Below are 22,909 nucleotides of genomic sequence, written 5' to 3' on the forward strand. Positions count from 1 at the left end.
CTTTAGTAAACATGGTCTCGGTGGGCCACGGCTATGCGGCCTCTGATTCAGCCGCTAATCCTCCGACGGCGTAGGGAGTGGAGAGTTAAACATCCAACAAAGATCAAGATACGGAGTACTAGTCAAGAATCGTACTGTGACGTTGGTTTACGCCGATCCACCTCCAATAACGGAGGGCTTCGGCAACTACTGTGGATTCTATGTAATTATGGGGGCCCCTTACGTTTTGTGCAGATTTGCTTTTTTTCCTCATGGCTCTGTATGCCACATTGGCTGCAGCGTGATGTCAAGATCGTCCATGGAGAGGCAAGTTTTTCTAAAGTGAAAAAAACGCTCACGATGTCCAGATGACAGAGAATTTTCTTCTGCAACACACGGCAAGGCAGCACAGAGCCAAGGTACAAATTGCGGAGCTCACCTTAGCTTTGCCGTAAATGCACGGCATAGCGTAAACGCGTAGTAGCGTAAATTCAAAGACCCAAAAGGCACCCCGAAGATTAAAAATTCAAATCTAAAATCTAAAATTTAAACCATAGAATGGTTGACGCTACAGTATATGGACTCCGTACTCCATACAGAACTCATTCATCGAGACTTTGCATTATGGAGGTGGAAGCTTCACCTCTCGAATCTTGTAATCGAACATCAAGTTTGAGGGAACCTCGTGCTCGTTCTGCAACTTAGTCGCCGACTCAACCCCTGCTGCAGGCACCCGGTATTCAAACCGGTGCCCAGGAGACGGGACAGACCCATCCGGTAGCGAATATGGAAAGGGGAGATACTCAGGCAACAGGCCCAGCTGAACCAGCACGGTCGCTTGGTCCCACGCGATATGTTCATGGAACAAGCGGTCACCGCGGATATTGACCACGGAGGTGAACGGCACCCGGAGGTGTTTACCAGTAGGGGGAATACCAGGAATCCTATCAGACTGTTCAGTGTGTCTCCGGTGGGAGGTGATTAGGTCGACTCACATCCAGTCCATCTGCTTCAAGTGGGTGAAGACGAAAATGAACTCATCGACGATTCGATCCGTTCCTACCGTTCGGCTGATCAATTCCAAGGCCGTATCGTCGGGATTGTTGAAGATGAAGTGATTGAGGTAAAAGTGACTCAATCGCGATCGCCCAATACCACCAGTCAACTGTTTGTTGTTAGTTAACACTTTATACTTGTAGCTCGACTCAATTTTGGGTCGCGTACTGTGGGCACATGGTTGACGTATGGTTCCTGAACCATTGTCGCCATGGTCTTCTCCACCGACCGATCTCCGAATTCGAAGTAAGTGTGCTCATCCCAGATGCTCTCGAGATCAAAGAAAGGCCCGCCAAGGTGCTTCTTGATGAACCCCACGCTGCGAGTGTGGGCCACTCCTGCTGTGGAGATCTTGAACTCTGAGTGTCCTGGAATGATGAAGTTGGCTCCGACGATGTCGGGGTAATTGTAAAGTACCTGCCCGTCCTTCTTCTCCTTCTCTTTCTCTGTCGTACTGGGCGAATGAAGAAGGGTTGGCAGAGAAACATCCCAGTTGTCGAAGAAGATAGCAGCAGCAGCTACTCTCCCTGCCGTCGCCCGTAAATGCTCTTCGAATCCTGCAGCATAATCGGATTTGGATCCATACACTGTTTGAATGAGCTAACAATTACTCTGTGAAGGACAAGCAAACAGACACTCTTACCTATCAAACCGATCTTCTCACCGTCACAGCCTTGCTTGGTCAACTCACACACGGCCTGATCGATGAGGTCTTGAAGCGGACTCTCAGTGGACTGGTCTAACGTGATTTGGGCCACCGTGAAGCTTTCCTCTGCCCATTTCTTCAAAGGTTCTGGGTCCAGTGTCTTGTTATTCTGCTGACAGATCACATAGCAAAATGGCCGTACTAGGATCAGTCCTGGACCACGAGCACATCTTGACAGCGGTGGTTGAATGGTCAATGAGTCGCTGAGAAAACACAGGTCGGACATGATTAAATTAAATGAAGAATCTCGTAGATCACCAGTCCACGTTGCTCTGATTCTTGGGAAGCGTGAGGAATATATATCCGGGTGACCCCCACTCTCAAGCAAAGCTTACGATACTCCCGAGGTCTACGGGTCCGCACCTGAGACTAGCCTGCGTTCTACAAATCTGACAGCCAACTTTGGAAATTATATGCAAATACCCGTTTTGGGCAATCGAAGCTGTTGGATGCCCACGTGACCGGAAATTGAAGAGCTCGGCCCTGGCGGTGGCTTCGTTTCCACAACTCAACAATGAACGCGCTGGTCCAGTCCGCCCTGACTGACGTCGAATCCAAACTCAATGCCCTCCTAACCAGCCTCACAACCTCTCCTACTGCAGCGGGAGCCCCCGCCGCCGCAGTCGCCCTGCTCGAAGCCGACGATGCGCTGACCTCCGTCATCGAGACCCTCCGCCAGCACCAGGAAAATCACGCAAAGATCTTGCGACTACGGGAGGAAGCACAGCAGCTGGAAGATCGCGTCAAAGGCATCGTGCGAGACATCGCAGGATTCGACAAGGAGATCCGCACAGCGTGTGGGGACGACGGTGACAGCGATTCTGATTCAGACTCCGACTCTGATGATGACTCTGACTCGCGGGACAAGAACGCGATTCCGCGGGGGATCAAGGGGATTGACTACAAGTTGTTATTGGATTTCGCGCGTCGGATTAGCAAATACAACCACGAGGCCGCAGCAGATGCCGCAACGGGCATCGTGAAACGACAAGAACTGCACGCGACCGACAAAGATGTGACAATGTCAGGCACAAACGGCGAGCCGACTGAGAATGGCGCAGAGCCAGTCGCATCCGTCACCAAAAACGCGACACAATGGCTGGACGAGTCGGCCAACGTCACACGCGAGGTTTACATGCTACCCTACCCGATGGAGGAACGGATACGAATGGGCCTGATGGGACAAGTCCAGCTCGCTGCCGGTGAAAATCCCGAAAAGGAGGTAGAGCGATTGCTGCGTGAAGCCGATGGTCTCGGAGTCGCCGAACCACCAGCTCCCGTGGAGCCAGCGGAAAGCACAAAGCAGGCGGACGAGGCTGCAAAGGCCGCAGCCCATGCTGGATCGTCGGCTGGATTGCCTCGGGCGCCTGCTCCCTCAGCGCCTGCGCCCAAGCCCAAGGCGATGCTGGATCTTGATCTCTACGATCCTGACGACTCTGACGATTGAGCTTTGTTCTCCAAGCGGGCGTTACATTCCATTCTCATAATGATACCAGCTATTACAGCACAAAAGAGGATTCCAAATCAATCTTTCGACATCCATTGATAACTAGTTTGCATGTCTGGGGTGTTGAATGGACAGTCTCTGGATCTTATACGAACGTCTTGTTACCGAAGCAGAATCAAGATGACTGGTGGCACCATGAGGTTGTCAATGCTAGGCTCGGAAATCTCGCTTTCTTGATTGACACCGCGTCGATATGACTATGAGAAAGCAGTTGACCAATAAACCACACGACGAACGTCGCTAGCTCGACGATGGAAAATCCCAACAACTCTCGGTGGCTAAGAGGAGCCCTTGAATGACAGTGACTTTCTAGATGCGGGATAGCAAGAAGCACCCAACACCAATAGAAATGCGCCATTCAAAATCAGAAGGACAAACTCTCGTCATCTATGCGTAGAGGGACTCCTGGGCAGATCGTGTAAATGAAGGAGACTATCGGGTCTACTCCGTACAATGTACGCACTTGGTAGAATTCTTTGCAAGAGAAATCCAGATGGAAGACATTCAACCCAGTGCGAAATATAGGTAGTGCATCTATACCGCCATGTTCATGACTGCAGCAAACGAGGCCGATTCCTCCACTCAGGAAGAACCGAGCAGCTTCTACGAGTTCCAAGGTTGATGATATATCTCCGCAATTCCAAGGTTCACCGGCATAAGCTGCAGGTGAGCTGGGGCATTACACCCAGCCCACCTGTTCAAAGCTCGTCAAGATCATAACAGAACAGCATTCGCATCGGAACAGGATCCCTCCGGCTTTGATCAACTTTGATCGCACACTGGCTTTCAAATATCGCCATCACAGGTGGTCCCGACAAATCCCACCCCTCCCCACGCGGGGTGTATCTGGGGATCGTGAAATGTGCTCGTAGCGGAGCCTACTCCGGACCCTCTTACAATGACACTTTGCGTCAATTGGAAGTCCAACAGAGGACAAAGTTGGGCTCAGACATGTCGGGTTCTCATTGCGTCCTCTCGTGGGTCTCTTCCCCTCAATCTCCAGATTGGAGGGGAAATGGTACATACTGCATGACTCGGTGTATCGTCATAAGCCCCGGATGTCTCCTCCACACCAGGAACTCTCGCGAGAAAACTCGGTAGAGTTGATCTGAGCCAATATATGTCTGTGCCCGGACCAATCGGAAACGACAGCCTTCACTCTGGACTGTCACTTTGTTGGAGTTCCGGCACTTTCTTGGACCATGCCCAGTGTTTGCCGTGGTAGTTTGAAGCATATAACCAGGCTCGGGCCCTGGGCCATTTACACCCAGAATGGCGATCCTTCACCTTTGGATGCGATTGTCCTCAGAGCTTGAATATCTTTTGTCTATCAATTTTCTACAATGAGTCACCACGAGGATCATGCATCCGATGCTTCGGATACGGACGTCGAGAAGCAGGACGACAATGACGGCCAGGTTCGCTCTCCTGGAGGAACCCCAAGGTCCACCCTGCAGAGGAAAGAGGGAGCTGGGCATGACAAGAATGAGCTCAAGCACTGGGAATGCTACGATAAGCTTGGGTATTCCTTCCCCTGGTGGAAAAAATGGGGCATCATCTCTGTCATCTTTGCCGTCCAAACATCCATGAACTTCAATGCTGGGTTCTATGCCAGTAGTGTCAGCCTCTACGCGAAGCACTTCAACATTACCGAACAGGCCGCAAGAGTGGGCCAAATGGGCTTTCTCGTTGCATATGCATTCGGCTGCGAGTTCTGGGCGCCTTTCAGCGAGGAGTTCGGCAGATGGCCCATCATGCAGCTGAGTTTGTTCTTTGTCAACATATGGCAGATACCCTGTGCACTGGCTCCCAATTTTGGCACCATCGTCATCTGCCGTATCCTTGGAGGCGTATCGTCTGCCGGCGGCTCCGTGACATTAGGCATGGTTGCTGATATGTGGGAGCCGGAGGACCAGCAATACGCCGTGGCATTCATCGTCTTGTCCTCAGTGGCAGGATCGGTGATTGCTCCAGTTGTCGGTGGCTTCGTGGCCACCTTCCTTTCCTGGCGCTGGAACTTCTGGATACAGTTGATACTGGGCGGGTTTGTGCAGATATTGCATTTCATGATTCCTGAGACCAGATGCAGCATTCTTATCACCAAAGAAGCCAAGCGACGCCGCAAGAATGGAGATATGGTGTGGAGTGGCGATGAGATCACAAAGACTCGAATGTCCTTCCGCTGGATCTTCATGGTATGGGTGCGCCCGTTTATCATGTTCCTGCGTGAGCCAATTGTTCTGTGTCTGTCACTTCTCAGTGGATTCAGTGATTCTCTGATTTTCACATTCCTTCAATCGTACACTCCAGTGTACAAGCAGTGGCATTTCAGCACCATTACCACTGGACTCGCTTTCCTTCCGTGAGTCACTAATTCCTTCACCTCGGCATTTGACTAATTTCTTGGGTGCTTAGACTCTTGGTGGGTTATATTATCGCCTACGTTTCATTCATTCCATGGATCCACCGGCATTGCCGGGTTCGAGAGAAAGATCCAGATGGCCTTCAACCAGAAGCTCGATTATACTGGTTGCTATATGGTAAATGCTTTCTATCCATTAAATGCCACCTTACTAACACCTCACAGTGGCACCTCTACTGTCCATTGGTCTATTCGGGTTCGCGTGGACAAGTCTTGGCCCGCCTCAGGTCCACTGGATAGCCCCCATGATATTCTCCGCTCTGATCGCCATTGCCAATGTAAGATCAGCTACAGTCTTGTTCACATACGAAGCTAACCGGAGAGTCTCAAACAGTACGCAATTTACATGGCCACGGTTGATTATATGATAGCATCGTACGGACCATGGTCTGCCTCAGCGACAGGTGGTAACGGATTTGCTCGCGATTTCCTGGCTGGCATCGCAGCGATGTATTCTGTACCCAGTAAGTCTCCTACTCATTCTTACATTTGAGAAGACGTGCTAAGCGATGCGCAGTGTATGAGCACATGGGAACAAAACACCATCTAGAATGGCCTTCAACGTTCCTGGCCTTTATGGCCATCGTCTTCACCATACCGATTTACGTGTTCTACTGGAAGGGACCCTACATTCGTGAAAAGTCACCGTTTGCACAGACTGTGGCGGCCGACAGAAAAGCAGCTGGCCGCAGGGTTTCTCAATGTGGTTCTGGAGATCCGGATCCCGTCGAGCGGTATCTGTCACGATCTTCCAACGAAGCTTGTGCTCGTGCTCATGCTCATTATTGAGTGATATAGGCTCAGTGTACGTTCTTTTGCTTTATTGCTGACAGATCGATAAAACATTTAGAGATTTATGAGAGACAGTTTAGAAAAGAGAAGAACGAAAAGTTTGTATATTTACTTCTAGAGAAGAAATTGATTGCCCGTATTGCTTTTGACTGAAGCTACAAAAGAATTGTGTTCGTTATTCTCGTTCTATAGATGAACTTTGATAAGTTTGCTTGCCTCCTTGAGGAGGCGCGGGAACTGTGAGAATTTCAAGGTTGTCAATGATATGATGCAAGAATGCTATCACCCCGCTGGGGAGGCATGTCATGAAGAGCCACTCGGAAGTGATATCCGATCCGTGGAAGAATTGGGTTGAAATGATTGATATGTGTGAGTGTAAGTACAGTCTTGAACCAAGCAAGAGCCCGCTGACCACAAGGAGACAAGACAGTAATAAGACATTGCCGGATTTAGACCCCTTGATCCCAAGAAGTCTGGAGTTTCTGAACAGCATACTCGGTAGCCCAGCCTAAGTCAGCTTCCACTCCACGTAAGAGGTCCACTATAATCTGGTGTTCCTCGGCGCTCTCTAAGCATTGTCCGACGGCAATTAGAATCGGGACCATGAGCACACGAACGCCACCCTGGGGGCGACCTAAAGCAATTCCACAAACTTCACGAGAACGGAAATCGACCTCCTTCGTGACCTCTCGATAACCCTGCAGACGATCAAAGGCCGTAGAAGGCGCACTGATGATATCTGCCGGTCGATTGAGCAACAGAGCTATCCGTCCAAAATGATAGTGCTGTATGGCAGCAGCACTTGTTGTCAAGCTGTGGAAAATTTCAGGGAATGGCAGGTGTTTCCCTTCTGTAGTGCTAGAAAGATCCTTGGGGCGTTCAACCCGCACCGAAGAGCGGAAAGTTTCTGGTATGTTCTCGAGCCATGTTTGAAACTCGAAAGACAATTTGAGCCAGGTGTCTGTGTCGGGATATGGCGGTTGGCTAGCAGTCGGTGATAGCCCTTGGCTTTCAGGCGAAGTTGCTGGCGGAGACCCTGTCCACTGCGCAATCTGAAGCTGCTTCGATCTTGCGAGAAAGTTGATAACCTTTGTATTGAGCCAGATCAAACCATTGGCCGTTTGATCTTCCCGCGATAGACTTGATCCACTCTGGTTGAATACAAATTCTTTCTGATCATTGATCGTGATACCGGCCTTGCGCCAAAGAGTCAGATTCTCTGGGTCTAGATTCGTGGGGGATCGAGTGAAGTAGGAACCAAGATAATCCTGGCGAGCAAAGTTCCAGAATGCAGCGCGCATTCCATGCGAGAATAAAGCCGAAGTTGCTGTGTAAACCTTTGTCAGGGCCTCAAACAACGGGCGGATAGGAGAGAGTTGCCTGAAGTCAATGGTTAGTATGAGGAAACCAGGGATCTCGGGTCATTGAAGATTTCGGGGTCTGGGTGTTGCCAGTGACTTACATATGCCATTCATCACCAGGCATATCTAACAATCTGTACATGGTGAGGATGGCGGCTGTGGCTAGCATTTCTTCTGTTTTTCGGATTACAGCCACATCGTCTGGGTCTTCGCTCGTAGGCTTCAGGAGTAGTTGGTTCCGGGGAGACCTAATCCATCGATGAATTGTTTCGAAAGGTGACTCTAGGACAGCTGAGCTAGACACGGATGTGTAGCCGTCAGAAGTAAGGTTGTTCAGCTCTGAAGCTGCCAGGTAGTAGTAATTCGCTGCTTTAAGAAACCAATCCACCTGGGTCGCATTGGGGTAGACTTCGGTCGTCGCGGGGCTTGTGAAAATTCCGCCGTTCGGGGATGTGACACCCTTGACTCGTGCCAGATGCTTTGCTGCCAGAGCTGCGATGGCGTATTTCACAGAAGCGTTGTTAAGGGCTCGAATAGGAGCATACACGGTAAAGAACTTTCCCGCATCGGACAGATCCAGCCTAATGGAAGAATTAGAATACCGATCAAACCAAAACCTTGAATGATATATCATACCATGGACCGATAACCTCAGAATAATGCCTAGTGAGGAACCCAATTTCATGTTCGGTTCCAGTCATAAGCTCCGAGAAGATATCTTGGAATTCCTCCTTCTCGCTCCGGTGGGATGAGCTCTCTGAAGATTGCACTCCACGGATCCCAGGGCTTTGGGTCATATTTGAATTCAGTGTATGTTCAAATGTTGGGAATCCCCCAGAAGCTCGTGGGGAGATCGAATTGTTAACTGTGCCTGGCGTAGACACATTGCTTTCCCCGATGTCAAGGGGTTGATGAGGCGTGTATGTAGTATTGATTGCTTCCAAAGGATTATGAGTGTGTTCCGAGGACACATTCTGCTCGGTCCCTGATTGAGTAGAATCTGGCATGTCCGTTATCATTGGATCATCCCTTGAGACCAGTCTTGTCTCTTCCATTTGTAGATGGAGAGGGCTGTTTTGCTCTGGTGGCTGATTCCACTGCAAAATTTGCTGATGAACATTTGGCTGAGATTCTTCTAGGTGTTTAGATTCCGAGCTTTGCTCTATTGCTGCCTATTTCGAGATATGAGCGCATAGGCAGAATGAGATGGACCGGGAATCGGACATACTCTGCTTGAGGACCCCCCAGAGCCTGACCTTGAATGAGCATCTTGATATGGAGCATATCGCCGCCTTACTGTTGCTCCCTGGTCGATAAACTTGCGTGTCTGAACATACCCAGGGCAATCGACCCCCGCGGTGATGCACCGCTGGCAATGGGGACGTGCCTCATCACACTAGCATATGTTAGATAAGAGCAATGCAGCATCTGGATGATATATGTTTCACCTTCAGATGTCTCTTTTTGCATCGCTCACAAGCCTTGTTGGATGGAACACCCGGCATTGTGGAGTGGTTTAGTGGTCTTGAAGCCCTTGCTGCGTTTGGTGTTGTATCAAACTCCGTGACATTTGATCACAAACGCTCCAGTAGTTCAATCAATATCCATATTCCGATAGTTCCGATGAGTCCATGTTCATTTGAAAATGTGTAGAAACCTTACGGAGTAGAATGTGGCTAAATTGAAGGCGTGCACGTTGAGAAGAATGACTAATCCTTATCTCGGGATTTGTTCGAGACAAGTTCGGTTCGGGCGTGTGTACAGCCGTGTTTAGTGGCCACCCCGCTAATTTATATTGCCGGCAAAAGGTTAGTAAGCTGCTCCCCACGCCCGGGCGGGAACCCATATCGAAACAATCTTCAGGAATCATATTAGGGGAAAAGAGAAAAAGGGAAAAAGGGAAGAAGAAAAAAACAAGAAGCAATGGAGAGTGAATGGGAATTCTGCCCAGTCAGTAGTGCAATATCAAATCGTGTTTTTCTTGTTTGGAATGAGTTAGTTACCTCGTGGTGAGGCCGGATCCAGAGGCGGAAAGCCCATATTGTCGTGATGGCTCCTAAACCCGTCTGTATTGCATCATCGACACTTTTCCTTTGTACCTCCGAGTACTGTCGTCATTCCATCTCACACAACACAATGCTACGGACACCAGTTCTCGTGGAGCAGGGCAAGTCTCCGCCCTTGTTTCGATCGATTGAAGAAGATCTCGTCCCCAGCCAGATCCGCTGGGGCTCCATTTCCTCCACGCTGCCTGTTCTTTCAGGCCCAGAGCAGGTTCGTGTGTATCACGATTGGATCGGTCTGTCATCCAACAAATTATACCACGATAATATCTTATGAAAAAAATGCTGATATTTCCCAGATGCTGGACGGCCCCATAATATAGTTTGCTGGGAGTGCCGTCTACCCGACAGTCTGATTGGCTGTCAGACGTGCTGTAGATCCTACCACACAGCATGTCTCCAAGACGTCGTGCGGTCTGCAAATAATTTTCACTGCCCGTCTTGTCGGGCAAGATCTTGGGATCATGCTCCGCCTCAGTTCTCTACATTGTCTCCGGCACCAACCAGCACTCGGAGCGCTACCCGAAGCGTCCGTCCTTTGCAAACCCAGGATTTGCCATCAACAACAGGACCAACTCGGGATGATGAATCGCCACGAGGATCGCAGCGCAAGTCATCCGGGGTTCCAAAGATGACGCATCCTGCATTAAACCGACTTGATAAACCCAATGCTGATAGCACACCCGGACTATCTCCTGTCACAGAGATGTACCCTCAACTTTTGGAACATCTAGCCTTGCCACATGATGGCACAGACCAGGGCGCTCAGTTCAAAAATCAGTTGAGCTTGGCGATGCAAGAGATTGAATCTCACAGAGTATCAATGAGTGAGAAAGCCAGCTTGCAACAAGAATACCTGAGAATGCAAAAAGAAAACATGCAGATCAAAGCGTACCTCGATTCCGGATTGTCTCGCGAAGCCACTGCGGTTGCTAGCCCGTCAACAATCTCGCACAGCATCACAAGACCCCCGTGCAACGAAGCGGGCAATCCTGGGATAGCATTGCCCTTGACTTAATTTGACCGACTTCGCTTTACCGTGGTGAAAAGCAGGCGTCAGCACCATTTGAGCACCGTTTGAGCACCATGCTGCGCTTCAACACCGCAACCCACATCTCATATATTCTCAAGGTCGGCTCCTCGTGCAATCGCTATTCGAAACTAGCCCGAAGTCACCGGGTTCTGAAGAACCAAACTCGATGTTCTAGATGCATGGAACTCAATCTCCGCATTTCATATTGAACGGTTCATCGCACAAAGCTAATGTCACCTTCAGCCCGTCTATTCAACACGGTATAACGCGGAGAACGTTACATGACTAAACTTGAATACTTCGGCGGTGGCTTAATTTCGGAAATGACGGATGTGACCGAAACGCGCAGCAATTTCCCCGCAGCCAGCTCGGAGTAACTGAATCCTCGGACTGCATTGATCGACAGGCCAAAACTCCAAGTCTAGTTGACCTTTTGATTTGCCTATTTGGGTATATTCCATGAGCATCATTGCGGTTACTTCCGCTAGCCACTTTTCTCGAGGCTGTGGGTATTTGTACATTCACACAGATGTGACACCGTCAATTTAGCCGATGCTACGGAGTACATACAATCTCTTTGGATTGTCATTTGGCCCAGGATGGGATTGGCTCTTTCCTCGACAGGCAACTTACATGCCGATCAGTGCTGGAATGCCTTCCCCCGCAACTTTTCGCCGACCGGTAAATAAAGAGGTTCAACCCCTGGACGCGTTAATTCTTCAAGAGCTGGATGATCTGGCTTGTGGACGGTGAAACACTGATTACTGATCTCACCATGGCACCTTCATCACTCCGCATGGGGCTCCTGAGTGGAATCACAACCATCCTCTATGGGTCTAGCATCGTTGCCGCGAATGATCTTTCCAATGATTCTGATCTCTTGAAATATGTCGATCCCCTGATTGGTACAGCGAAGGGAGGTTCGTTATAGATCATATCAGATCTTTCAGCTGGCCAGTTCTGACAATTGCCCACAGGCCATGTTTTTGCGGGAGCTACTTTGCCATATGGTAAGATCTCCTGGCGACAATTCAGATAGGAACCAATACTGACAGACACAGGAATGGCCAAAGCAGTAGCAGACACGGCGGGCGAGAATCAGGCCGGCTTTGCTTATGACACAGAGGTTGTCACTGGTTTTTCTCACATGCATGACGATGGAACCGGTGGCTCTCCGTCTATGGGAAACTTTCCTATATTTGTTCAAGCGAATTGCCCACATGATGATCTCAATCAATGCAAGTGGCAACAGTCTGATAGAGCATCTGCTTGGGACAAAAAATCTGTTGAGGCTCGCCCGGGATATTTCGGCATCTCACTAGCAAACGGTGTTCATGCAGAAATGACAGCGACGAATCGATCTGCTCTGTATCGATTTAGTTTCACTAATACCAGTGAGGCACTCAGTCCGTTGATACTTCTGGATCTGATGGATCTGCCCCAGTCACGGGAAAATGGAACCGCCAGCGTTGACCCAGAGACCGGTCGTCTCACAGGAAGTGGTGTTTTTGCCCCCAGCTTTGGTATTGGAACCTACAAGTCCCATGTTTGCGTCGATCTCAAAGGAGCCGACCTCCGCGATACAGGAATCTGGGCGAAAAACAAAACCAACAGTGCAAGGAAGACGCTGGAACTCGGAAACAATCTGAATTCCAGAACTTCAGCTGGCTCATTTGTCAGACTCAAGGCCCCCAAAGGCGACAACATTCTTGCTCGCGTTGGAGTTAGTTTCATCAGTGTTCAGCAAGCATGCTCTAACGCGGAACGAGAGCAACCCGACTGGGACTTCGAGGGCACCGTTGCCGCAGCCGAATCCGCCTGGAAGAAGAAGCTGAATGTTGTATCCGTGGATGCAAGTGGTGTGTCATCTGATCTTCAAACAATTTTCTGGAGTGGGTTGTACCGCACAATGCTCAGCCCGCAGGACTATACGGGCGAGAACCCCCTATGGAAAAGCGACGAGCCATATTACGACAGCTTCTACTGGTGAGTCCAATCCCATCACGTACGATATTATCCACATGCTAATGCTATGGATGTAGCATCTGGGACTCTTTCCGTAGCATTCATCCACTGCTGACTTTGGTTGACCCCCAATCCCAATCCCTCATGATCCGCAGTTTGATTGACACGTACAGACATGAAGGGTATTTGCCCGATTGTCGCATGTCACTTTGCAAGGGAAACACACAAGGTGGATCGAACGCCGATGTCGTCATAGCCGATGGGTATTTGAAGAAGATTCCCGGTGTCGATTGGGATACTGCATATGAGGCTGTTGTAAAGGACGCAGAGGTCGAGCCACCAAATTGGGACGTTGAAGGCCGCGGTGGCCTTAAGAGCTGGAAGAATCTCGGCTACATACCATACCAAGACCATGACACAGATGGGAAGGGTACTCACACAAGAAGTGTCTCGCGGACTGTGGAGTATGCTTACAACGACTTCTGTATTGCTGAAATGGCCCAAGGCATGGGTCTTAAAGCCGACCAAGAGAAATACACGAAGCGATCTGGCAACTGGGCTCACGTTTTCAAAGCAGACCAGAAGTCAAGCATCAAAGGTGTCGACACTGGGTTTACCGGGTACCTTCAGCCTCGATTCATGAACGGCACATGGGCCTACCAGGACCCGATCTTCTGCAGTCCACTTCTGAACTTCGACTCTTGCTATCTTAATCCTGATGGCCATGAGACTTACGAAGGCAGTGCATGGATGTACACGTTGTATGTTGCCACTCAACTTTTGTTATGCGATCTTTTTAAATGCGTACTTCTGCTGACCTCAATCTACAGCTACGCACCCCATGATATGGGATCTTTGATCAAGACTCTTGGTGGCGCTGAAGCCTTTACCTCCCGATTGAGCTATCTCCACAGCTCCGGACTGCTCTACGTGGGTGACGAGCAAGCATTCCTACCCGTTTACCAGTTCCACTACGCTGGACGCCCGGGACTTTCGGCGAATCAAAGTCATTTCTACATCCCATCCCAATTCAACACGACCGTGAATGGTCTCGCTGGCAATGACGACAGCGGAGCCATGGGATCCTTCATCGTTCTAAGCATGATGGGTGTCTGGCCTGTAGCCGGGCAAGACGTCTACCTCATCACTCCGCCATACTTCAAGGAAGTCAGTATTCGCAACGATCTCACCGGCAACGTTTTCACCATTCGAAACATCAACTTCGACCCAAGCTATAAATCGATCTTTATACAAAGGGCTAAGTGGAATGGCAAGCCTTGGACAAAGAACTGGTTTGCCCATAAATTTTTCACGGAGGGTGGTGTGCTTGAACTTGAATTGGGTCCCAAGGAGAGCGACTGGGGAACTCATCGCGAGGATCTTCCTCCTAGTTTGAGCGAATACGAGTGAACTAAAAGTGGGGAATCTGATCGATTGGAGGCCATGGCTCTTGAGTCTCAATCCAAGGCTCTTGGTTTGATTTGTAGATGCCTCAATGCCTCTTATTTGAATCATCAATGGATACGGATATCAGTTTCATCTCGCCAGCTCAAGGAAGAGTGTAACCTCCATCGATAACAAGGTTCGCACCTGTCATATAACTCGATGCGTCTGAGGCGCAGAAAACGTAGGCCTAAACGGTAACGTCAGGACACTGCTTCAGGAACAGGAATCAAGTACATACCCCCTTTAACTCATAGCAATCAGCCATCCTCTTGGCAGGAATCATTTCAAACCACTTCTCGCGCCATTCCTTGGGGTGAATATCAAGAATGTCGGTAGCAATGAACCCAGGAGAGATACAGTTCACACGACAGTAGTCAACCCACTCGACAGAAAGACACTTGGCCAACTGAACAACTCCTGCCTTCGACGCGTTGTACTTGTTCTTCGTTAGCGAAAGTAGATGAATCTTCACTGCAATGAACTTACCGCGGCCTGCTTTTGTGGAACATTTACCAAGGTTGCACTAACAGAGGCTGTGAAGATTACATTGCCGTAGCCCTGTTCTTTGAAAATTCGACCGGCGGCTTGAGCAGAATAGAAAGCCCCATCCAGGTTCACTTTCATAATCTCGCTCCATTGATCGGCTGTGTAGTCTTCGGCGGCAATGTTCGAGACAATCCCCGAGTTGACGACCATGATATCAAGTTTCCCAAAATCCTTCACGATTTGCTGAACCACAGCCTCGATCTCAGGCTGGGCGCCCACATTGGCTTGGTAAGCTGATGCACGCACATTGTTGGAGGTTGCAATCTCGGCTGCAATTTGGTCGGCTGTTGTAGAGGTGTTGTATATCAACGCGACCTTGGGGGCATGAGTTTGCGATTAACAACCGAGAAATGTGTAGCTCACATTTGCGCCAGCTTCCGCCAGTCCTCTGGATACCTCGAGGCCGATTCCACGAGCGCCTCCTGTGTTTGGTCGTCAGTGGCATCATAGAGAAGCCATCTCAGATCACTTACCTGTGACAACCGCGACTTTACCGGTGAGGTCGAATGCCTTCATGACATGTTGATTTGGGGGCTGAGTGAGTACCATTTTGGTCTGTAGATATGGGGTGATGTTAATGATACTTGCTGTTGGAAGAAAGCAAATGCTGGAGATAGACATGGTTGTGTCCCCCGCATCGGGTCAACTCCGATAGGGGATTTGTGGTCCGAGATGTTGGATACACAATGCGAACTGATCTTCAGGGTGGTAGTGATTCCGTTTTGTAGCATAACTCAACACTTTTGTTCCTGGTCAAGTCGGCTATGGGGTTGAGTCGATGGTGATAACATAGCATGTTTGATATTGATGCCTGAAAAACAGGTTGTGGTCTTGATCCAGGAAGAATATGATACTTTGCCAACTCTACCTGTAAATCAACAGTGGGAGTGACTAAGATGATTCCTTCGATGTAGCGATGTCAGGATGTGTATCAATGTCGCGTGTCTTCTCACGGTTGTCACGTCTCGACAGGCGATGATTAACTTTCCTGAGGCCCTTGAAAAGACATTTGTTTTCACGGTTGAGCTCATAAGCCCATAGCAGAGCGAGGGCTTCAGTAGATGTTGTGCTTGCCATGCTGGAGGGGATGAAGAGGGAGAAGAGTGTGGCCCGCAGATGGGTCGAGGTTTGGAGCCCTGAAGGTGGGCTCAATTATGTCCGAGGCTTTTAGTGCCCACATCAAATACGATATGTGGCCAGGCAGAATATAAAATTGCCTGTCGTTGAAAGTTGAAGGTCTCTGTTCATATAATTGTAGCTAGAGTGAACTACTACGTATAAAGTAAGCCAGTGAATAGTGGCTATGTAAATGTCACTAGCTGATATACTACCGGGAAAGGGTGGACGAGCAGGATGAGGAGAAAGAAGGGAAGCAAGAGAGTGTAAGATCAAATTGGCGCTCTCCGAAAAGATCATACATTTGCCAAAATCGAAGAAATGATCTGAAGGGTGTGTTTGTTTCGCGTTGAAAGGACGCGGGTTTGACAACGCGACTTTCTCTTCCTTTTCCTCCCTCTTCCTCTTCCCAATCCTCTTACACTCTCGTCTTTCCAGTCACTCACTCGATTTTGTGACACACTTTCATTATGGCACCCAAGACTTCCACCCCTACCAAGGTGGTCAAACGGACCCCCAAGAAGACCCCGACCAAGCCTGGTCAGATCAGGGATACCGAAATGAAGAAGAACCTTTTGCTTCTCTGGGTCGTCTTCAAGACGTCTGGAGCTCACGTGAGAATCATCTGGGGCTTGTATACTGGTCTTTTGAAACGTACTCACATTCAGAATCCAGGTCAATCTCGCTGCGCTCTCTGAGCACTTCAATATCAAGCCCAATGCCGCCCAGATGCGTTTCACTCGCCTTAAGAAGAAGCTGGAAGAAATGGAGGCCGCTGAAGCTGAGAAAGCCGGTGATGCTCAGGCCACCGCTGCCAACGATGCCGATGCCGATTCCGATGAGGGCGCCGATGCAAAGCTCGACTCCGGCGACAGTGCCTAAGGGCTGACTGGGCAGCACAAACCCGAAACCATGAGAAACTTGTTATCAATGGCAGGTTACTCTCCGAGGACAAAGTGCGTGATGTCTTTCATTTCCCTGTTTCTGGTTTGATGCGTGTGTCTGGGCCTTAGCGCTTCAGAGGTGAATAGATCCAATCTACTTTCAGAGAAGTTTAATACAAATCAAACATGCCTTCCACGGCCCTTTACTTACTGCTCGTGTAGAACCACACAACAGAGGTGGGCCTTTGACTCTGATTGCGGCCCAGCAGGCTCATATACAAGGCCCCAAAGCAACAATCATTTGTGTCTTCGTGAAATTCACGTCCATTACTCAAGTACCTCGAAGCGAATCAACAATATGAAAAACCCACCCAGATAATGAACACTTAAAATTCTTTGGTTTTTATACGCTCAAGATTCTTGACTGGGTGTAGGAAAATGGGAGGAAGACAGAGTCGGGGGTTTTGCGTTTCCCACTGCAGCCTGTTAGCACGTATCACATATCACCAAGAATGAAAGATAGTCCCACCTCTGTGGCTCCATCATAACCTAGCCATGCTCTATAGAGCTTCTCGGCAAACTTGGAGTTGAACATGAACGTCGAGTTGAAAATGATGTCATCATGCTGGCCCCAACTCCAAATGCTGTCCATTCCAGCATTGACCTTGCCAGGCTCACCGGGGTTAGCACGACGATTCAATTCCACTGGATCCCATTTCGAGTCGTGGTAGATTGGGTGGGGAATCTGCACGGCTTTAAGTCCATAGTACAAAGCCCAAGAGATGGGTGACATCTCCGATGCAAGCCCGACTCCCAGCTGCACTTTATCTTTGTGCAAAAGAGCAAGTAGTTTTGAGGAAATACGCGACATGGCAACAACAGCTGCCCACCGTGGGGTCCCTTGGTCTTGGGGGAAGTTGAAGACACGATCACGGAAAGGCCAGTCCGTGCCAACTGGGTTGAAATGCGGCAGCCATGTGATGAGATCGGCTTCTTCGCCAACGCCCCAGGTGCCAGGCTCGTCTTCTGGATGCGCAACAGGGGGATTGGAGGCAGTTCCTTCGATGTCAATCCCTTCGGCTGGGTGAGGGCCCCAAATGCTATCATGCCCGGGCATTTCCTGATCCACCTTGTGGACGAACTCTTCCCAACTACCATGGACGTCGGGAATGTAGAAATGGGAATTGCGTTCCCATAAATACTTGCGTGGTTGTCGTTTCGCAAATTCGGTTGCGCGGTGCACTAGGTCATACATATGGCCAGTATATCGCGAGTCCATTTCAAATTGCCACACGTAGTCGTACTCGGGATGTAGTCGCGCAAAGATCTGCGTAGGCTGGAAGTATTGTAATATCGCCCTATGGATGCATGTCAGCAAGGCAATTCTGCAACATCCACCGCGAAACATACACGTGAACATCAATTTCTGGATACCAGTCTTTCAGCATGCTTGTGTTGAAGAACATTGCTAATCCCCATAGCTCCTGCGGTAAGTGTTCCTTTTTGAAGAGTTTCCAGGCCTGAGGATCATCATCCGCGGGCAGTTCTTCTTCCTGGCAATCGATCAACAGGATCACTTCATACTCTCCACCAGAGTAGAGTGAGAGCTCCATGACCATAGAGCGAATGTGGTACAAGTCGTTGTTGGTGTATTTCATTCCGAGCCACGATCGTAGAATAACAGCCGTCCGAGGCTGTATGAGGGATTCGGTAGAATTGACCGACTTTGGAGAATCGTAAGAGTCTGAATCCAGCGACTTGTAGAGAGCAACAGCTTTTCTGTCCGAGCTCTCTGCGGTGCGATATCTCATACTGTTGCGTTGCAGACAATCTTCTTGCAAGTTTGACCAGTTGACCATCCCCCAGTCTATCTCGGCAGCCTGGTAGGATCCAAAAGTGCCGTTCCAAGCATGGATTCGATTGTTTTCATCGCCCTGCTGAAGGCCATATGCGCCGTATCGGGAATATCGATCTGCGCAAAGAGTCTGGTTCAAATTCCATGACTCGTAGGATCCAAAAATTGGACTTGGGAAATCTGGGTCGATTGTTAGTACTTTTTCGGAGTTAGGAGGTTTGGGGATCGTACTGGAGGTGTTCCGGGCATATCCGCTCATCATCAAATCTTCATCGTTGCGGCTCAGAGGTCTTCCGTGGGGACCTACACACGCCTGATAGGAGCTTTTTGATGTAGACATCCATTGCTCCCCCTCATAATCCGGATAAGGGTCATTCACCACTTGAAAGTCATGAGAATACTCGGCAGCGTAATCGCGTGGAAACGGGTCCACGGGAATTCCTGCAGGGCTGAGACCAGTCAGAATGAACCTGACCGTGTGGCATGGCTTGGAACAGATGTTGCAAAACACAAGTACGGAGTGCTCACCTTGGCTTTTCTTTCAATGGTACTATCGCCAGAGCTTGTTCTCTAGTGTACGGAATCACCAGGAACGCTACCAGGAACAGGGCGGCGGCAGCAAAGCGGAGCTTCGGCAGTTCCAAGAGCCTCCGCAGCGCCACGAATATATGCATTCTTCAGGGAAAGAATCATGATGTAGGATAACGACGAAGCATTGGGGGGGTTAAGAAATCTCCAGGCGTAGCGTCTTGGCTCGGGGCCGGAAATCACTAGCTGTGCATGGTGGATATCGCCCATCGTGGGCAATTTGGCCAATGGTATTGGGCCGATTTTGCATACTGGAGACTTCCGAGAGGCCAAGACCGAACGAATGGCGAGTGATAGTGGAGGTGATATCTCTCTGTAGGCTTGGCGGTTCAAAAAACGAAGTAGCCTGGGAAGAACTGATGTTCTCAGGGGGAAATTCCATGGTCAGCCCTATCACCTCGCCCACCTCTCGGGATCTGCCGGATCTGCAATCTTTCTTTGGCATTTTTTCCCTCTGCGTAATTTTTTTTATTTAAAGTCAGATTGATTGCATGAAAATTTGTTGTTTGTGTTCACGGAATGGTATATTGACTTATGTACTTGAAGGGGATATCGTTATGTACTCAAACAAAAAAAAGGATGCTGGTCCAATACGACATGGATTCAAGCATCCCAACTTTCAATATGGTTACACGTGGTCGTCGCTTTCATGAAAGAGACTCGCTGGTTGCCGCTCGCCGACCCCATCCACTGAAGAAGCCACCTCCGTTCGTAGGAGGCGTCCCAAGTGTCTTGGGCGCTTCAGGGGGAGATTGGTTGGCCAAGTTGATTCGTGAGGTCGACAGTCCCACCAAAGAATGACGGTTATCAACCTTTGCTCCTTGAGGGGCACTGATCATCTTTCGTAATGAATCTAGTTTGCCCTTGACTTCTTCGAGTTCCTGTTTAGCCACTGCCTCGGCGGTTTTGGCGTTGACCAACTCCATGAGCAGCGCTTCATCTGCTGCTGGCTTGTTGTTCTCGGTCGACAAGACGGTTTGCAGACCCAAGCTACTAGTGCGTTTATTGTAGGTGGGGCTCTTCGTCTTGGTCGAATTGTTACGAGCAAGTTTGAGTTCGCGAAGACCGCTGGTAGGAGACTGTGCTTCGTCGACTGCGGATGAGGGGGCAGTGTCTGGAGGTGTGTATGAATCCGGGGTTTTGAGGGTACGCAACTCCCGGTTCATGCGCTCGAGTCGCTGTCGGTCACGGTAACCGTCCTGAATTCGACCACGGGCTTCCCGTAGCTGTTCCTTGAGGGACGAGTTTTCCTGCTCAAAATCGTCAATGCGACGAGATAGGTTCAGACAGCGACCGGCCTCCACTTCATGCATTTGCTTCCACCGAGTGACGTCGTCATTGAGCTGAAGTTTCGTCTGGGTAATGGAGATACGTCGAGGTTTTGCTGACTCGAAGCGGGCCGTGGCTTTTGCGACCAATTCTTCCGACTCTGCACTATTTGATTGCTCCCGGAGTTGATTCAACATCTCCTTGGCCAGAGCGTGATCTTCTTCACGCTCCTCTCTTTCTTGCTGGATTTCACGGGTGAGATCGGCTTGTTGACGCTGGAGATCGCTGAGCGCCATCAACAGGTCCTCGATTTGAGTGTGAAGATCACGGTCCTTGTGGTGTGAGGACATGGTGGACTTGACGCGTGACTTTTGGCCATCGACGCTTGCTGTGGCCCCAGATAGATCAGTCGCGGCAGTGCTGGCATCAGAGGCGGTTTCGATGGAGTTAAGGGTAGATGTCAAGCTTTGTTTCGAGGTGGATCGGCGTATGGTGCTATTCGTGCGTGGTGGGCTGGTGTTTGGATTGAGTGACTTGACCGAGTTATGGCTGTTGGACGAGCCTGCCCACAGGCGGCCGAGGAAACCAGAGGCCGTGGCTTGCATTTGTGACGCAGAGACTCCCGCTGAACAGCCTGTAGATTGGTTGTAGCTGGCTTCAAGGGTCTGCAGGCTCTCGTTGGTCACAAGAGAGGTAAGAGACACGAAATCATTTACGAGATCATCTGCATTGAACGCGTATCTGCACCGAGTTAGTAAAGTTAATTCGTCGCGTTTCGTCGTGTAAGACTTACGTATCCCACAAGCTTCGAGACAACAACAATTGCATGACGTCCTCAAACTCGGTGCAGGCAAGAATCCTCTTTTCGTTTCGCTGCATCAAGGAAAGCGCAACCCTCATCAGAGTCTCACAAGCGCCTTCCAAGAATATCACATCATAAATTCGAAGCAGCATTGGTAGGGGACAGGCGACGGCAAAGAATGACAAGAACCACTGCGATACATACACAGGCTCAACATGCAGTGACTCTAGATGTTCGAACAGGGCAGGTCGGTGACGTGCCAGCAGATTTTGAAACTGGTACACATGGAGATGAAGACCCGACAGATCCGGAAGGTAGCAAGTCCGCAGGTTGTAGTGATCCATGAGACTATTTCACGGGTTAGCATCAATCCATCGCAGTCAAGCTATTGTCAAACTTACCGAACAAGGACACAGAACGCCTCAGCATCGGTCATGTGCATAAGAAGCGGACCAACTACAAATCCAAGTCCTTGACAATACCCAATCTTGGTATCATAGAGACTGAAGCATCGCAGCACTCGGGCGAGCATTTGTTGACCCTCGCCATTAGGATCACGGAACATCTCGACATTGGGGAAGCTGCGACCGATGTCCTTTCCAATCAACCCATCATAAGGGCTGCTTTCACCCTGGAGTCGTTGAAACTCATTCAAAAGGTTAGGATCGCGTGCGCCCGCCAGGCTGGGCCACACCACACCTCGCAATGGAGGAGGCACACCCCCTTGGATCTTGTTGGAGGTCAATGTCGGCAATCGTTGAGCGGTTTGGTGGTAATCAGCGACAAGGGCAGCCCAGAACTCTAACTCGGTCATCGGAGGTGGTGGAAGCTGGGAGTATCGCAGCTCTGCCCTCGCTGGGTCCTTAATGAGCCGCTTGATCTGATGTAACGATTCGGAGCGAGATTGGCGCTGGTGGATCTTGCCGTGAGGAACATCGGGTATTCTTGATTTGGGGTTTGTAGCCAAGGCGTTGTTTTCTTGTTCAAGACGGGCGAGAAGCAATGCGGTTGACTATAATCAGGACAGGAATGTTAGTGTTCCATTCCAATTCCAGAAGCCGGCGCTGTCACTCACCTCATCCGATCCCTCTCCACGCGGTTCTTGCTCTTCCGTCTTATCGAGGTTCTCCCAGTCCACCTCCGTGTCAAACATCTCGCTCTGCTGTCGCTCGCCGTTCGCGCCTGGCGTTGGCATATCATCTTCCGGGGTGGGAGTTGTCCGCGCCGCGTCCTGAAGTGGCACCGGGCCAAAGGACTCCTCATTCTCTTGTTCCAGATGGGTCATCTCCACTGGGGTCGGGGGGATGTTGAGCGTGCACCAATCCGGCTGGGTGTGCTCTGAATTGGACTGTTTGTCGGACAACGCGACAGTAACCATTGAATCGTGGTTTAGCGCATGGGGGACGCTCGGGGATGTGGGTTCTGCTTCCATTGTCGCGCGGTGTACTCCGTACTCCGTTCTCTGTATTCAATATCCAGATATCCTCGATTCGGCGCGTAAATGTCGAATAAATCAAAT

At 49.9% G+C, this 22,909-nt stretch overlaps 10 protein-coding genes across 10 annotated transcripts; 5 read left to right on the forward strand and 5 right to left on the reverse strand.

The window, feature by feature from the left end:
- Nucleotides 1-601: 601 nt before the first annotated feature.
- N7506_010798 (uncharacterized protein) lies at nucleotides 602-1,967 on the reverse strand (the record flags this gene model as incomplete). The annotated part of the gene is made up of 4 exons (XM_056960091.1): nucleotides 602-923; nucleotides 975-1,144; nucleotides 1,204-1,622; nucleotides 1,679-1,967. 4 exons carry the CDS (start codon nucleotides 1,965-1,967, stop codon nucleotides 602-604), a joined length of 1,200 nt encoding a protein of 399 aa, XP_056806246.1.
- A 288-nt stretch (nucleotides 1,968-2,255) lies between these two features.
- N7506_010799 (uncharacterized protein) lies at nucleotides 2,256-3,188 on the forward strand (the record flags this gene model as incomplete). The annotated part of the gene is made up of 1 exon (XM_056960092.1): nucleotides 2,256-3,188. The coding sequence occupies one exon, from the start codon at nucleotides 2,256-2,258 to the stop codon at nucleotides 3,186-3,188; it is 933 nt and encodes a 310-aa protein (XP_056806247.1).
- Nucleotides 3,189-4,591: 1,403 nt separating this feature from the next.
- Nucleotides 4,592-6,459, forward strand: N7506_010800 (putative MFS multidrug transporter; the record flags this gene model as incomplete). Its single annotated transcript, XM_056960093.1, has 5 exons — nucleotides 4,592-5,610; nucleotides 5,664-5,788; nucleotides 5,836-5,948; nucleotides 6,005-6,134; nucleotides 6,188-6,459. The coding sequence occupies 5 exons, from the start codon at nucleotides 4,592-4,594 to the stop codon at nucleotides 6,457-6,459; spliced, it is 1,659 nt and encodes a 552-aa protein (XP_056806248.1).
- A 452-nt stretch (nucleotides 6,460-6,911) lies between these two features.
- Nucleotides 6,912-9,328, reverse strand: N7506_010801 (Zn(II)2Cys6 transcription factor domain-containing protein; the record flags this gene model as incomplete). The annotated part of the gene is made up of 5 exons (XM_056960094.1): nucleotides 6,912-7,842; nucleotides 7,925-8,404; nucleotides 8,460-8,995; nucleotides 9,052-9,219; nucleotides 9,272-9,328. 5 exons carry the CDS (start codon nucleotides 9,326-9,328, stop codon nucleotides 6,912-6,914), a joined length of 2,172 nt encoding a protein of 723 aa, XP_056806249.1.
- Nucleotides 9,329-9,959: 631 nt separating this feature from the next.
- On the forward strand, nucleotides 9,960-10,904 carry N7506_010802 (PHD finger protein; the record flags this gene model as incomplete). The annotated part of the gene is made up of 2 exons (XM_056960095.1): nucleotides 9,960-10,122; nucleotides 10,186-10,904. 2 exons carry the CDS (start codon nucleotides 9,960-9,962, stop codon nucleotides 10,902-10,904), a joined length of 882 nt encoding a protein of 293 aa, XP_056806250.1.
- A 790-nt stretch (nucleotides 10,905-11,694) lies between these two features.
- N7506_010803 (glycoside hydrolase family 92 protein) lies at nucleotides 11,695-14,294 on the forward strand (the record flags this gene model as incomplete). The annotated part of the gene is made up of 5 exons (XM_056960096.1): nucleotides 11,695-11,839; nucleotides 11,897-11,929; nucleotides 11,981-12,905; nucleotides 12,962-13,645; nucleotides 13,715-14,294. The coding sequence occupies 5 exons, from the start codon at nucleotides 11,695-11,697 to the stop codon at nucleotides 14,292-14,294; spliced, it is 2,367 nt and encodes a 788-aa protein (XP_056806251.1).
- Nucleotides 14,295-14,433: 139 nt separating this feature from the next.
- Nucleotides 14,434-15,425, reverse strand: N7506_010804 (SDR family oxidoreductase; the record flags this gene model as incomplete). Its single annotated transcript, XM_056960097.1, has 5 exons — nucleotides 14,434-14,517; nucleotides 14,569-14,766; nucleotides 14,817-15,191; nucleotides 15,240-15,298; nucleotides 15,350-15,425. The coding sequence occupies 5 exons, from the start codon at nucleotides 15,423-15,425 to the stop codon at nucleotides 14,434-14,436; spliced, it is 792 nt and encodes a 263-aa protein (XP_056806252.1).
- Nucleotides 15,426-15,767: 342 nt separating this feature from the next.
- N7506_010805 (uncharacterized protein) lies at nucleotides 15,768-15,953 on the reverse strand (the record flags this gene model as incomplete). Its single annotated transcript, XM_056960098.1, has 1 exon — nucleotides 15,768-15,953. One exon carries the CDS (start codon nucleotides 15,951-15,953, stop codon nucleotides 15,768-15,770), a length of 186 nt encoding a protein of 61 aa, XP_056806253.1.
- Nucleotides 15,954-16,462: 509 nt separating this feature from the next.
- N7506_010806 (uncharacterized protein) lies at nucleotides 16,463-16,874 on the forward strand (the record flags this gene model as incomplete). Its single annotated transcript, XM_056960099.1, has 2 exons — nucleotides 16,463-16,606; nucleotides 16,668-16,874. The coding sequence occupies 2 exons, from the start codon at nucleotides 16,463-16,465 to the stop codon at nucleotides 16,872-16,874; spliced, it is 351 nt and encodes a 116-aa protein (XP_056806254.1).
- Nucleotides 16,875-17,262: 388 nt separating this feature from the next.
- N7506_010807 (putative GTPase activating protein (Evi5)) lies at nucleotides 17,263-22,822 on the reverse strand (the record flags this gene model as incomplete). Its single annotated transcript, XM_056960100.1, has 10 exons — nucleotides 17,263-17,352; nucleotides 17,406-18,234; nucleotides 18,287-18,911; nucleotides 18,963-19,180; nucleotides 19,260-19,406; nucleotides 19,980-21,329; nucleotides 21,382-21,738; nucleotides 21,792-22,089; nucleotides 22,111-22,402; nucleotides 22,466-22,822. The coding sequence occupies 10 exons, from the start codon at nucleotides 22,820-22,822 to the stop codon at nucleotides 17,263-17,265; spliced, it is 4,563 nt and encodes a 1,520-aa protein (XP_056806255.1).
- Nucleotides 22,823-22,909: the final 87 nt, after the last annotated feature.

Source organism: Penicillium brevicompactum, assembly GCF_028827555.1.
Source record: "Penicillium brevicompactum strain IBT 35665 chromosome Unknown utg000007l_segment0_segment0, whole genome shotgun sequence".
NCBI classification, from domain to species: domain Eukaryota; kingdom Fungi; phylum Ascomycota; class Eurotiomycetes; order Eurotiales; family Aspergillaceae; genus Penicillium; species Penicillium brevicompactum.